Consider the following 13,930-nt stretch of genomic DNA (forward strand, 5'->3'; position numbering starts at 1 on the left):
GAGCAGAACAAGACCTTCCCAAAGTGATACAACAGTGAGAGGTCTGATCTCTACCTCTATAGTTGGCAGAACTTCAAAGTTACCTTGCTGAAATACTGACCTAGTCAATCCCGGTCCAGAATGATGAAAAAAAGTTAAGAGCAGCTCCTACATACTGAGCGGCGTAGGTGGGAAGAGAGGGCTGAGAGAAATGCAAGTTGGGAACATAACACTGCTAAGAGTTTGCAGTTCGTTCCACTGTACTCCAGACACATCAAGTGTGAAGCAAACAGGTTTTGATAAAAGTCTTGAAGCAATCTGAACAGCAAAGGTAGATATTTTCAAGCAGCATTCACCTTCCTTAAGTTTCAGGAGCTTTTTTAGTTTTAGAAATTGTCCTGAAAACCTCCTCAAAGTCCTTTTAACACTTAAAACATATGGCTGTACACATGATTCAAGCAACTTAAAAAAATAAAAAACTGTTGTGTGTGATTTTTGCCCGTTAATTTTGTCTCATACCAACCTTAAAATGTTGGTCCTTGTCATCATCATTTTCTGTTTCAATTTCTAATTCAGTTTCAGCATCATCGTTGTCATCACTTTCATCTACTACATCATCCACTATGATACAAAAAAGTTTTGTAAGGCAGATTAGACATTTAATTCAATACATATGCTCAGAAAAAAATTCCATGTTCTGGTTTTACTTTCTTTTTCACTTACCACTTGAAAAAAACTTGAAAACCAACTAGTAAACAGTAATTACTATTACCAGAGTTGCAAAACAAAATGCTTGTTTGACAATACTGCAAATCCAGTTTATTACATTTCCATCCAGTTTTAAGTCAAAATGAAGATCTCTGGTTTAAACAAAGCAAAACAAAAATCAAAAAACACCCAACACCCCCCTTGCCCAAAAAAACCCCAGCAAGACAGCAGGTGACCATTAGAAATACTTTACAATGCAGATGTGCCAAGAAATCTCAGCATGGCTTGAGGTGGGCACAAAATGAGATGGCTCTGACACCTTTTCCCAAAGTAAGTAATAATCACTATGTACAAAAAAAAAAACTGAAGCCTCAGCAGTTTTTACTCATGTCAGCTAGTATTGACTCAGTATAAGGGAACAGTGGGACAAAGTGCCCTTTTCACCTTTTTTGTCTTGCTTAAATGGGGCCTAACAATTAAAAAAAAAAAAGTCAGAAACAGATCACTGGAAATTCAGCCAGTAAGGCAAATAATCAAGGGCAGCAGTCACTGCAACTGCTGAGCACGGACAGGTTGGGAACTAAATTTTACTCCCAAAATATACAGGAAGATGTTAGTTTTTAGACATGCGGAACTACTTGGACACTGATGACTACTTTCTACTTGAGTAGTTGAAGGATCTAGGACTTCCTCATTTTTTAACAATGAAAAACAGGGGGAAACAAACTAATTGTTTACACATGACTAATGAGAATTGGGCTTACTCCCTAATATGTGGAAGTGGGCATTAACTGGTCACTCTGGCAGATGTTCTTCTTACTAGTGGCAAATTAGATTTATTTCTAGAAATCTCATGCAGTTTGAGTGCTGGGGTTTTTTTTGTTACATTTTTTGAAAGTGTGTTTTCCATGCAGGAATTTGCTGATTGTCAGTAAAAGGCTCACCCAGAGGTTTACAAATTATACTGATTTTCTAGTGTATTCAGAATGATTACATGTATTGCTTTTACCATGCTGACTATACAAGATTATACTTTTAATAAACTCAGAGCTGTACCCACCCCAACATTCTACATCTTTTAATACAGAAGTTTTTCCTTAAAAAGAATATCTTATGTATCCTATTTCCTTAGCTTTTTCACTTCTTTTTTAATAGATAACAAACCCATTAAAAAAACCTATCAGTAGTCTACTTCAACAGAATAGGAAGTTTCTAAACAGGTATTATAGAGTACCAAAAATACTGTATTAAGTAGAGGTTTAATTTCTGTGGATTTTTGAACACAGTTCTAAATCTATTTTCTACTTTGAAGATAAAACACAAACAAACTCTAAAATCCTGCAGTTTGAGCCTGACCCATATGAACCCCAACTGGCTAGCTGTCTTCTTTCAGACTGTGATCACATTTTGTTTCAGGCAATACTGTGAGTAGGAAGATATTAAAAAGTCTGACTTTGCCTCTTCATTTTAGAGTAACTTTCTGACAGCACCTTGATCAGTTGCTTACCCAGGTGCCAAGCTGTTTCACCATATCTGAAAATGCATTAAACATTAATTATCCAAAATAATGAAAGGTGTTCACAATGGGATGAACCTATTTCCTACAAAGCACCATAAAAATGCTTTGCAGACAAGTGTTGCCTAAGAGACTGCAACAGTCCTAGAAAGCAGCTCTACTTCCCTCACCATGCAACTGAAGGAATAACCACAATAGTTTAAAAAACAATGCTTCAAATGGCACGTTAATCTAAATTCACTATATCCAGTTTATCAGAGTAACAGAAAGAAATCGAGAAATATAACACTCCTATAAAACAGTATGTACACTACATTACATTTCACATAGGAGAATGTATATTATAAGTGAGTTAAAAAGAGAGCCCATTTAAGTTTGTAGACTAATGTGTACAGCCTATGCTTTACACTTCAGAGTTTGATGAACATCACATTTCAGTTCCTGTTTTATTTTCTATTTTTATCTCAGAAACATAACCACATATATGTAGACAAAATTTTCATCAGTGAAAACTTAACATTAGAAATCGGTGCTCCACAGCAAAAGTCACAGACCCTCTGCTAGCTGAGAAGAGTCTCAGAGTTCAAGCTTTAGTGGAGAACACAAATAACTGCAATTGATTCCACCTTACATAAAGCAAAGTTAGACATATTCAAAGACAAAATATTACAAAATTACCATACCATCAGGTGGCAAATTGTACAGCTGAGCCACAGGACCACTGGCAGGAATAACTGGGAGTTGGAAATGGAAAGCACTTTTAATAGTTGGTAAAGGAAGACGATTTTTAGGAAAACATTTTCTCATTATTAGGCTGGATGTGTTGACAAGGGGATCAAGAGTTCTTACTGCAAGGCACTCCTATCAACAGGAAAATAATGAAGACAAGAGAAAAGTATCTCTCAAATTAACAGTCAAACTACATTTGTTTTACAGATTTCTAGAATTCACTAATAGCAAGGTATTTTGTTGACAATAAATTTTGCTAATGTCTCCTTTGAAGGCCAGAAGAACTTCTACCAACTCAATTTCACCTTTTTTAAAAACCCGAACTTCAAAATTAAAAGATGTTTCCCCCACTCTTTTTTAAAATTAAGTTCAACAGCCCCTCCCAGAGACAGTCATAAATAAGAGCAAATATGAATTTAATCCTGTGCTCTTTCATTCTGCTTTAGTCAAGTACAGAAAATAATCCGTACCCCCATAATCAGGAATGACCACGAATATCATAAAACAATTATGACAAATTTGAGGTCAGTATGTGTTTTTAAAGCCTGAGAAGCAAAAACAACAACAACAAAACCTGAGATAAACTTACTTGTGAAGTGTTGTAAAGAATTTTCATCCCATTGGCATCAATGAATGCTTTTCTTCCCAATTTGATGCTTGTAACACTTTTAATGCACTGTAAAACTCCTTTACGTATCAGCATGTATCTGTGTCGACTATCATGACGGTGCCAATCTACATAAATTGTTAAAAGCACCTGCACGTATCCTCTGTCTACTGCTCTCCTGGCATTTGTTTCTTTATAAAAAAAGTTAGGAAGGAAAATTAAAAATTGCCCAATGACTTCAATATTATTTTCAAATCAATGTTAAAATTTTTCTTTTTACCCAAGTAACTGAATTGTTTCACTTAAAGGAGTATTTCAGCCACACTTAGAAAAGTTTTACATGAACCTAAAGAGAAATGACTGAATAACTGAGGCCAGTAGTCTACACTTCATTTGTCAGAATAACATTGCGTGTAACTTTCACGGTTTACCAGAAGAACAGTGTGCATTACACTTGAAGGTAATAAGATATTGTCAGCTAGGAAATAAAAAAAAAAAAAAAAGGTGTTTATATAAAGCTTATCTATCACTATCCACACACACTCTGTAGATACAAGATTTGAAAGAAACTTCTTACCACTTGTAATCCATACAGTTTTGCAACAACTATCACTCAAATTTGATAAACTCTGAATACCTCTACATCAAACGCTGGGTAATCAGTATGACAACTGGACTCTACACACCAGGTATCAGTGTTTTTATGAAAAGATTTACTTATATACAGTGTATGATGTTACAATGTCAAAACCTCTCAGGACTGAATAAGACATCTCAAAATAAATGCACAAGACCTCCCGTTTCAAAGACACACCTTTTCTACATTTAATTTCTTTCCACAACATTACAGTTTAACTGCAAAGTTACAGAACAGAATACTGACAATAACTCGGAAGTATTTCTTTCCCTAAATTTCCCAAGGAGAAATTCCAAAATTAGTAAATACATAAATACCAAGGTATCACACTGATCAAACATGAGAACATTCAGCACCCTGTAATAATCGGTACAGAAGTTTCCTGTCATTTTTCTGAAATGGTTTTCTGCAAATCTAATAACGCCTTATTTCTTATCCAACTCCACTAAAACTACTAGGAATGCTGTAGCTTTTATAGAACTGTTTGGAGAGAACAAGTTTTTAATTTCTTGTCCGTTAAAATCCTGGTGCAAAATCTGCACAGATAACATTTGTCAGGATCCACTGCTGCTGGCCAAGATAGCCAATGTCTGGGAACAGATCATTGTTTCGCTACCTTTGGTTCCACTTCATGAGCATCACTGACAGACTTGTCATTAGGACCGAAAACCTAACTACTCAGAAAGGTACCTGAAGAAACCATGTATTTTCCCCTGCCCTCCAACAGATATTTTCAGATGTATATATAAAGAAGATGCACAGGAGTTAAGCTATAGATATCTATTACCGAAGGGCTGAGGTGAGTGACTGTAAAAGGCTATTTCTCCACCTTTTGATACAGATCAGTTCTGCAGAAGCAGCACAGCCTTTCTGCTGCGTTACTGAACAGACAGTAATTAATTAGTAAACATACATGTCCATACCACACAAATATTAAAGCACCAGAGACTGCAGATAAAACTGTAGCCTTATTTCTAAATTCCCTAGCCTTGACTGTATTTTGGCCACAGATTTAATATTAGTTTTACTCTGTGTATATATATATATACACACAGACACACATATATATCTCAACTAGACAAACAGTTTCTTGTAGTCAAACACTTACTTGATTTTAGCAATGCAGCAAGTGTGTCTAAAGCAACCCTGTCAACATAACAAGAAAAGTCAAAAACAACAACCAACCAGTAAGTTTAATCTACAACACTGTAAAGCTATAAAAAATATTTACTGCTAACAGATTTATTTAGCATCTATCCTCATGTTTTCCTGGTTGCACTGTATCAAAAACTGCTTTTAAAATTTGATTTTACTAAAATATCATGTAGCTCTGCTAGATCTGAAGTCTGATGGTGAAATTTAAAAATATCAATGCAATGGCTCTACAAACATTCAGTCTTTGCACAGTAAGTGACAATGTAATGTTTATGAACCATACTCAATGGATGAGACACTTTTGAAACTCATGTTTTTATGCTAGCAGCAGAACAAGTACTTCCACAAAGCAAAGAAAACTGTAGGTCAAAACTGGCAGTGTATGAATGTATCAAGGAGTAATGCTCATGAATCTGTACTACAGTACAAGATCGTCAGTGTAAGATCGTTCTTGTACACAAAGATCTTGTCTCAATAAACTCCATATGTACAACTAGAAAATGTATATATTTATTTTTATGCTCTTTGTAAAGATAGACTTCACACTGATCTTAGGCCATAAACAAGGATATCATGATTACTCACAAGACAGAACAGTAAGTTCACATATCTAATTTTACCTGAGGCTTAAAGGGGAAGGCCATTTTTTTAAAAAGATACTCCAGTGTCCACAAATACCAGATTTAGATAACATAATAGTCTTTTTTTCTTGTACTGAAGTTAGAATATCAACAACATGAGATTATTATTTTGCTAACCAGATGAAAAATTCAGTTTTCCACAGGTATGTACTTCAAAAAGGTGGTAGTGTATAAAGAAAGGTCTATCTTCAATTAGGTCCATTTATCTATTTTTACCCTACATTCCCTTCTAAAAAATAAAAAATACACAGCGGGGGAAAAAAGAAATCACCACTTCAAGGTACGCAGTGAATTTTTTTTTTTTTAAAACACAATAGCCAACTAGAGAGATATTGCTGGTGCTTCCTACTCTATGTTTTATGGTTTTGCTCTGAGAGTCTATAACTGCTTTGAAGTAAAACAGAAAGAAAATTCTTTTACAAAATAAAACAGATACCGTCACTCTAAAAACACAAAGGAGATGTGAGAGCCAATTCAACAATTTGAAAAATTATGGGATTGTCTTGATCTGTTTGTCCTGATTTGGGGACAACCATTGTACAGTTTCCATGCAGGAATATTAGAGACAAAAAAAATAACATTTATATTCCTTTACCAGTACTGTAACTAGACATTCAAATATTTTGTGTTACTCTACTGGGTAAAATTAAAGTGTCAGATTTGTGATTCTCCTTCCCACTTCCCCTCACTTCAACTTCAAAATATGAGTTACATTTGATTTCTCTAATATTACTTTCCATTTACAAGTAAGTTTTGAAACTTATGTAGGATTTTTCCATGTATTATGTTAAAGACACATTACTTACTTCATAAGGCTAGTGTTCTTTTTACTAAAAGGGCCAATGATCTTAAACATCAGTTCTACTACTCCATTCTTTCCCAAGGACACTGCATTTACAGCTGGAAGAGTTAAAACCAATCCATTTAAGATAATGTAATAAGAAAGGCAAAACAAAAAAATCAATACACTCAAACTGAAATCCATGCAAGTTAATTTTGAACTACAAAAGATGTTAGACATGTTTGTGCTTTAAGACATATAATGACAAGTAGACATTACTCTGCACATAGTGTGATAATCCAACCCTGATAAAACTTGGCAAAGAAGAAAAAAAATAATTATTACTTTACAATATGTACTACTTCCAATGCATGCTTCTGCTTTCTTTGCTATTAAGATACACCATAAAAAGGATTTTCTTCCAAAAAATCTCACAGTTTATCAAGACAGCAGGGTTTCTAAAGTTCTAAGTCTAACAAGTTCTATGACTTGCTATTACCCTTCACTATTGGGACAGACAAGCACGTCCACCAGGATTTGAAAGCCAAGTGTTTGCTGTAAAGTTTAGAAATGCCAGTCGCTGTAAGCTTTCCTGAGCTACATGCTCTCAGGAAAAAAAAATGATAAAAATAATTTCCTTCTCCAAGTGATAAAGGAACCGACGAGGAGAGGTGCCATGCTGGACCTTGTTCTCACCAACAAGGAGGGGCTGGTGGGGGATGTGAAGCTCAAGTGCAGCCTTGGCTGCAGTGACCATGAAATGGTGGAGTTCAAGATCTTTTGGGCAGCAAGGAGGGTGTACAGCAAGCTCACTGCCCTGGACTTCAGGAGCGCAGACTCTGGCCTCTTCAGGGACCTGCTTGGTATAGCACCTTGGGATAAAGCCCTAGAGGGAAGAGGGGCCCAAGAAAGCTGGTTAGTATTCAAGGGCCACCTCCTCCAGGCTCAGGAGCAATGCACCCCAATAGAGAGGAAGGCAGGCAAAAACGCCAGGAGGCCTGCATGGATGAACAAGCTCCTGGATAAACTCAAGACACAAAAAGGAAGCCTACAGAGTGTGGAAGCAAGGGCAGGTAGCCTGGGAGGAATACACAGAAATTGTCAGAGCAGTCAGGGATCAGGTTAGGAAAGCTAAAGCCCTGACAGAATTAAATCTGGCCAGGGATGTCACGGGCAACAAGAAAAGTTTCTACAGGTACATCAGTGATAAAAGGAAGACTAGGGAAAATGTGGGCCCTCTCCAGAAGGAAACGGGAGACCTGTTTACCCGGGATATGGAGGAGGCTGAGGTACCAAATGTCTTTTTTTGCCTCAGACTTCACCGGCAAGTGCTCTAGCCACATCACCCAAGTCACAGAAGGCAAAGACAGGGACTGGGAGGATGAAGAACCACCCACTGTAGGAGAAGATCACGTTTGAGACTATCTAAGGAACCTGAAGGTGTACAAGTCCATGCGATCTGATGAGGTGCATCCATGGGTCCTGAGGGAACTGGTGGATGAAGCTGCTAAGCCACTATCTGTCATTTTTGAGAAGTCGTGGAAATCTGGTGAAGTTCCCACTAACTGAAAAAGGGGAAACATAACCCTCATTTTTAAAAAGGGAAAAAAAGAAGACCCGGGGAACTACAGGCCAGTCAGTCTCACCTCTGTGCCTGGCAAGATCATGGAGCAGATCTTCCTGGAAACTATACTGAGGCACATGGAAATCAAAGAGGTGACTGATGACCAACATGGCTTCATTAAGGGCAAATCATGCCCAATAAATTTGGTGGCCTTCTACGACAGGATTACAGCGCTGGTGGATAAGGGAAGAGTGACTGATGTCATCCACCTGGACTTGTGCAAAGCATTTGACACTGTCCCGCACGACATTCTTGTCTCTAAATTGGAGAGACATGGACTTGATGGATGGACCACTTGGTGGATAAGGAATTGGCTGGATGGTCACACTCAAAGTGTTGCGGTCAACACCTCGATGTCTAGCTGGAGACCAGTGACAAGTGGCGTTCCTCAGGGGTCAGTATTGGGACTGATGCTGTTCAACATCTTTGTTGGCAACATGGACAGTGGGATTGAGTGCGCCCTCAGCAAGTCTGCTGACAACACCAAGCTGTGTGGTGGGGTCGACACGCTGGAGGGAAGGGATGCCATCCAGAGAGACCTTGACAGGCTTGAGAAGTGGGCCCATGCCAACTGCATGAAGTTCAACAAGGCCAAGAGCAAGGTCCTGCATGTGGGTCGGGGCAATCCCAAGCACAAATACAGGCTGGTTGGAGAATGGATTCAGAGCAGTCCTGAAGAGAAGGACTTGGGCATGACGGTTGACAAGAAGCTCAACACGACCAGCAGGTCGAGGGAGGTGATTCTGCCCTTCTACTCTGCTCTCGTGAGACCCCACCTGGAGTATTGTGTCCAGCTCTGGGCCCACCAACATAAGAAGGACATGGAGCTGTTGGAGCAAGTCCAGAGGAGGGCCACAAAGATGATCAGAGGGCTGGAGCACCTCTCCTATGAAGACAGGCTGACAGAGTTGGGGTTGTTCAGCCTGGAGAAGAGAAGGCTCTGGGAAGACCTTCTAGCAGCCTTTCAGTACCTGAAGGGGGCCTACAGGAAAGATGGAGAGGGACTTTTTACAAGGGCATGTAGTGATAGGATGATGCGTAATGGTTTTAAACTGAAAGAGGGTAGATTTTGATTAGATATTAGGAAGAAATTCTTTCCTGTGAGGGTGGTGAGACACTGGAACAAGTTGCCCAGAGAATTTGTGGGTGCCCCCTCTCTGGAAGTGTTCAAGGCCAGGTTGGATGGGGCTTTGAACAATCTGGTCTAGTGGAAAGGTGTCCCTGCCTGTGGCAGGGGGGTTGGAACTAGATGATCTTTAAGGTCCCTTCCAACCCAAACTATTCTATGATTCTATGACAATTTATCTGAAAAGGAGCAAATTACAAGATATTATGCTAAAACCTACATCCAAGAAATGTACACTGGATGTATATACAGCTAAAGCCCAACACCCATTGAAAATACGAGCTGCTGAAACAGGCACAGAAATCCAATTCCCAACTGAGTTTAGCAATATGCACTCCTAACAAAGTAGGAAGAGAGCAACTAAGAACTGACTTCAACGTAATGAATGCTGTCATTAATAGAATTTAGTACCTGAACCCAAGTTGCAATTTCATCATCATTAGCAGCAACATTACATCACTAGAATCTAAGAAAAATTAGGATTCTATTCTGGTAGCAACTGTACACAAACTTTAAATAGCACTACGCACTGGAATTTAATAAACTACTACTTTTTCTAAGGACTGGGAAATACAGAAAGATAGAATTGACCTAAGCAGAATTCAAATTAGAGACTCAGTTCAATCTCCCATCTTCAGGATGAAGCAAGTTTTCAGCTAAGCTATGTAACTACCTGTATTAAACTCTTCCATTTAGAAGCATTTAACCTCATTATCAGCAGCTCAACAGAAATAAAGCTTTCGTATTTTCAAAGTATTGGGACTTTATGAATTACAGGTGCTCATGTTAATGTCCTGAAAACATAATCTTATAGATCAACAAATCAATTCTCTTGGAGAAATGTGGTTATGTTTTCAATCTCTCACACTTATTTAAGAGGTTTAATGGCCAATTTGAGATCAATGGAAAAACTTAAGGGCATCTAACCAACAGCAGAGATACAGGAAAAATCACACTGTTTTCAGCTTCCTACTGCCTGCCCAAACAGTGGATTAGGCTCCTGTGGAAGAATATGAGTCCAACAGTAGGGCATGCCAACACAAGGAATAAAGGAAAGGTTAAATAAAGAAGGAAAATATTTCCTGTGTGAACCAAGTTTTAAATTAGCAATCATGAATGAAATAAAACAATAAAAAGCAAAAAACCCATGAGCATGCATAATAAAGAGAATAATTATTTAATCTGAATTGCTTTTGCAAGCACAATGTTAGTATTTCTTGTTTAGATCTTAAAGCATCAGCATTTATGCAAATTAGATTACTCAAAATTCCACACATCCAATAGCACTGGTTAAAACCCTGCCAACTATATATATATACACACACACACTCTGAACAAAAAAACAAAGATACATAAGAAGTACAAACATGCTTCACAGCTTTTATTAGAATTTAAGCAATCTGATGATATAAAAAGCAAATTCTCAGATAAAAATAATTATTTTAAACATCTAAGATTAAATACGCATTTAGCTCTGATATTTTAACCGTATCTAGGTAAAAAAAATTTATATCACATGGGAAAGAAAAGAATTATCCGCAATACTTACAGTTGGTTGAGTAAACTCTTAATACTTGAAGACACGGCAATATTAGCTTGTGGTTCTGCAAATTCTGCTTCACTAAATTCAATGATATGTTTAGGGCACCATTAATTCTTGCTTTCATGCCAATCTTTTTGTCTGACATCAAAGAAATACAAGATCAATCATACTAATTTTGAAATTATTATCAAAAAATAGAAGTTAAATAAACTCTGAATTCCTTCTACTGATAATGTCAACTTGGCATATCTGGTTTTCCCTATTCTTTCCTCCCTTCTATTCTTCTCTTTCTTTTGTTCTCCTCTACCAGTTCCGAGTACGTGGATGCTTATACAATAATAGAAAGTAAAATCTTACAGTTTTATAATTGAAACTTAAGAAAAGTATTGTGCTGTATTACTTAAGTTTATCATTATCACCTTTTGGACCAATTTTTGCAAGAAGAGTATGAAGAAGCACCATTAATTCTTCATTTGGTGGAGAGTCTTTGCTGGCAGTCAAAAGCAGCTGCAGTAAGATCTGTGTCCCTCCTTTAGCGACTAAGATGTTTGCTCTCCGACCACCACCTAGAAATTAAAACTCAACTGGTATTTCTGAAGGCAAACAACAACTAAGTAGCTAAGCTACAGTCACCATAAAGGAAGTCTTTAGAACAGCAGTATTTTCTTCATAAGTGATTGCACTATGCAAGAACATGCTGGACTTAAGACTTACAGCAACACAAATCTGTGTATGATTATTTGAAAGGTGACTTCAGGCTTTATGTTCTTTTTATTCTGCATATAGATCAGCTTTACCAAATGTCAGAAATAAAACCCAACCAAGCAAACAAAAAAAAACAAAACCAACAAAAGTCTGCAGAAGAATACAGGAATATAACCACAAATTGGTCTTTAATGAAAGCTTACCAACTGAGACTACCTCAATGAGAATATTCAGTATATTTAGAATGGTTTGAGGATCTTTTGTATTCTGCAATAAAAAATAAGAGAGATTTCTTTTGTTTAACGTAGAAGTCTAATACAATGGTTTAGATATTTAAAGCTTGGAGAAATTGCCACCACTAAATCAGAAATTAAGATGTAACCACCTAGCTAACCATCCCACTAAGAAGCCTGAATTAACCACAAAACCAATTAAAATCTAGTTTGTAGTATCACATATTAATTAGAACTGACAGCTGACAAATAATTTCTTAGAATACTTAAAGATAAGAGAGGTAAATTCTTAAGCACGTTATGATACTTAAAGACCGTATCCAATCATTACAGTCCTACACAAGTTTTGGAGACTAACTAGAATAACAATGTATTTAGCAATATGAAACCCAATGATAAACTGAAAACTTGCTATGTACCCATAACCACACAGATTAAAAGGTTTCACCTCTAGGGTTGACAGGATAACATCTATTCCAGTGGAGCCCTTAGAAGTCATCTCCTTCCTGGTTTTTTCTGCCAGTGAGAAAAAGACCATTTTTCCTTTAATATACTAGCTTGCAGAAAAGAAAATGTGATCATATACAGATTGCTCAGAAAATCTACACTGCAAATAACAAAACCTATTAAAAACTGCACATAGGTATATAAAACTAACTAAAATAAGTAAAAGACTTAAGTGATTTTAAAACTTATTTTTGCTTTCACTTGTTCAACAATTTTGTCATGCCCTAGAAAAAAAAAAGGTAAAGAAAAAATCTGTAAGAAAGCTCTCTTCCAGACACTTCTAATTCTCCTATATTTGTATATATAAACACACACACACACATATAAATACTGTGAATTATTACTTAAATTATAGCTGTTTGACAACACAAAACATGCTCTGAGTGTAACCACTACTATACCAGGTAGTATCAAACTTGGCCTTAAACAGGTGTTTTCAACAATCAGTGACAAAAACGGACGGAAAATCAAGTTGACCAAACAGAAACAAAAATGAAAGAAAAGTCCAGCAAAGAAGAAATACAACAAGGAATGCTCAAAAGGAAACCTACTAAAATCACAAAACTTAGATATTTACCTTGACTCTGAACCAGATGAAGGATCTTTGAGGTAACATATCTGGCATTGTCTCCTTCTAATACAGAGTCCAAATTGATCTTTTCCAGCTGTGACAGCAGAGACATAGTCCGTGAACTGGCAGATACACTACAAGAAAGATTTTTTTACATTCATTTTTCTATCTAGATCAGAAAAACACCCCACTAACAACAGAAATCCCATGTCAGAGTAAGGGGAGTGGCTAATTCACCTTCATATTTTATCTCAATTGAAAAAGAGTCTTAATTCTCCTTAATTCTGGCAAATTTACAGATTTTGCAAAGCCTGCATTGCAGCAGACTAATTATATCTAACAGCATCTCCAAGAGCAACTGTGAACAGGGAAATTCATTGCAGCAAATAAAATCCAGATATAGGAACAAATGTTGTTTATCTATGTCAATTAGAGTAACTTATATTTAATATAGTTTATGTTAAGTGCCAGGATACTGTATCAAACCTGCCATTCAAGGAAAAACTGGCTACAAACAGTCCCAAAGACTGTTTGTCTTACAGGCTGGTGTTTCAGAAGCGAATGAGATTATCATCCATGAAGTGAACAAACCAGCACCCACCAGCTGAAGAAAAAGAATGCCACTTTGAAGAAAAAACTTTGGAAGGTGTCCAAAGCTATCATCAGAGTTTGGATTCATTTTGAACACAAAATACACAGGTATTTTGTCCTGACATCATAAAATTGCCTTGAAAGTGTATTTTAATGTAAAAAACAATTTCAAACCAGGCATTCATACAGATAGGTAGATGACCAAGAAAGAATGAATGTAAATATTTATAGTATTCAAAATAGAGTCAGTCTAGAAATGGTTTTATTTGCTCTCCGG

At 36.9% G+C, this 13,930-nt stretch overlaps 1 protein-coding gene across 9 annotated transcripts in view; it reads right to left on the bottom strand.

The window, feature by feature from the left end:
* Positions 1 to 13,930, bottom strand: part of AGTPBP1 (ATP/GTP binding carboxypeptidase 1) — a 74,287-nt gene that overhangs the window by 38,952 nt on the left and 21,405 nt on the right. For 8 of the 9 annotated variants that reach the window (XR_011050056.1, XM_068422768.1, XM_068422771.1 and 5 more), the window contains exons 4-13: positions 13,069 to 13,196; positions 12,433 to 12,500; positions 11,955 to 12,018; positions 11,466 to 11,612; positions 11,053 to 11,184; positions 6,779 to 6,872; positions 5,285 to 5,322; positions 3,522 to 3,730; positions 2,887 to 3,064; positions 503 to 600 (exon numbers count right to left, since the gene is read on the bottom strand). Coding sequence is in view for 8 of the 9 variants with exons in the window: in XM_068422768.1 (XP_068278869.1) it covers positions 503 to 600; positions 2,887 to 3,064; positions 3,522 to 3,730; positions 5,285 to 5,322; positions 6,779 to 6,872; positions 11,053 to 11,184; positions 11,466 to 11,612; positions 11,955 to 12,018; positions 12,433 to 12,500; positions 13,069 to 13,196 (1,156 nt within the window). In the remaining variant the exon portion in view is untranslated. The remainder of the gene's footprint in view (positions 1 to 502; positions 601 to 2,886; positions 3,065 to 3,521; positions 3,731 to 5,284; positions 5,323 to 6,778; positions 6,873 to 11,052; positions 11,185 to 11,465; positions 11,613 to 11,954; positions 12,019 to 12,432; positions 12,501 to 13,068; positions 13,197 to 13,930) is intronic. The other variant, XM_068422773.1, reaches the window with a different exon arrangement.

The sequence above is a fragment of the Nyctibius grandis genome, chromosome Z, assembly GCF_013368605.1.
Source record: "Nyctibius grandis isolate bNycGra1 chromosome Z, bNycGra1.pri, whole genome shotgun sequence".
Classification (NCBI taxonomy): Eukaryota; Metazoa; Chordata; class Aves; order Nyctibiiformes; family Nyctibiidae; genus Nyctibius; species Nyctibius grandis.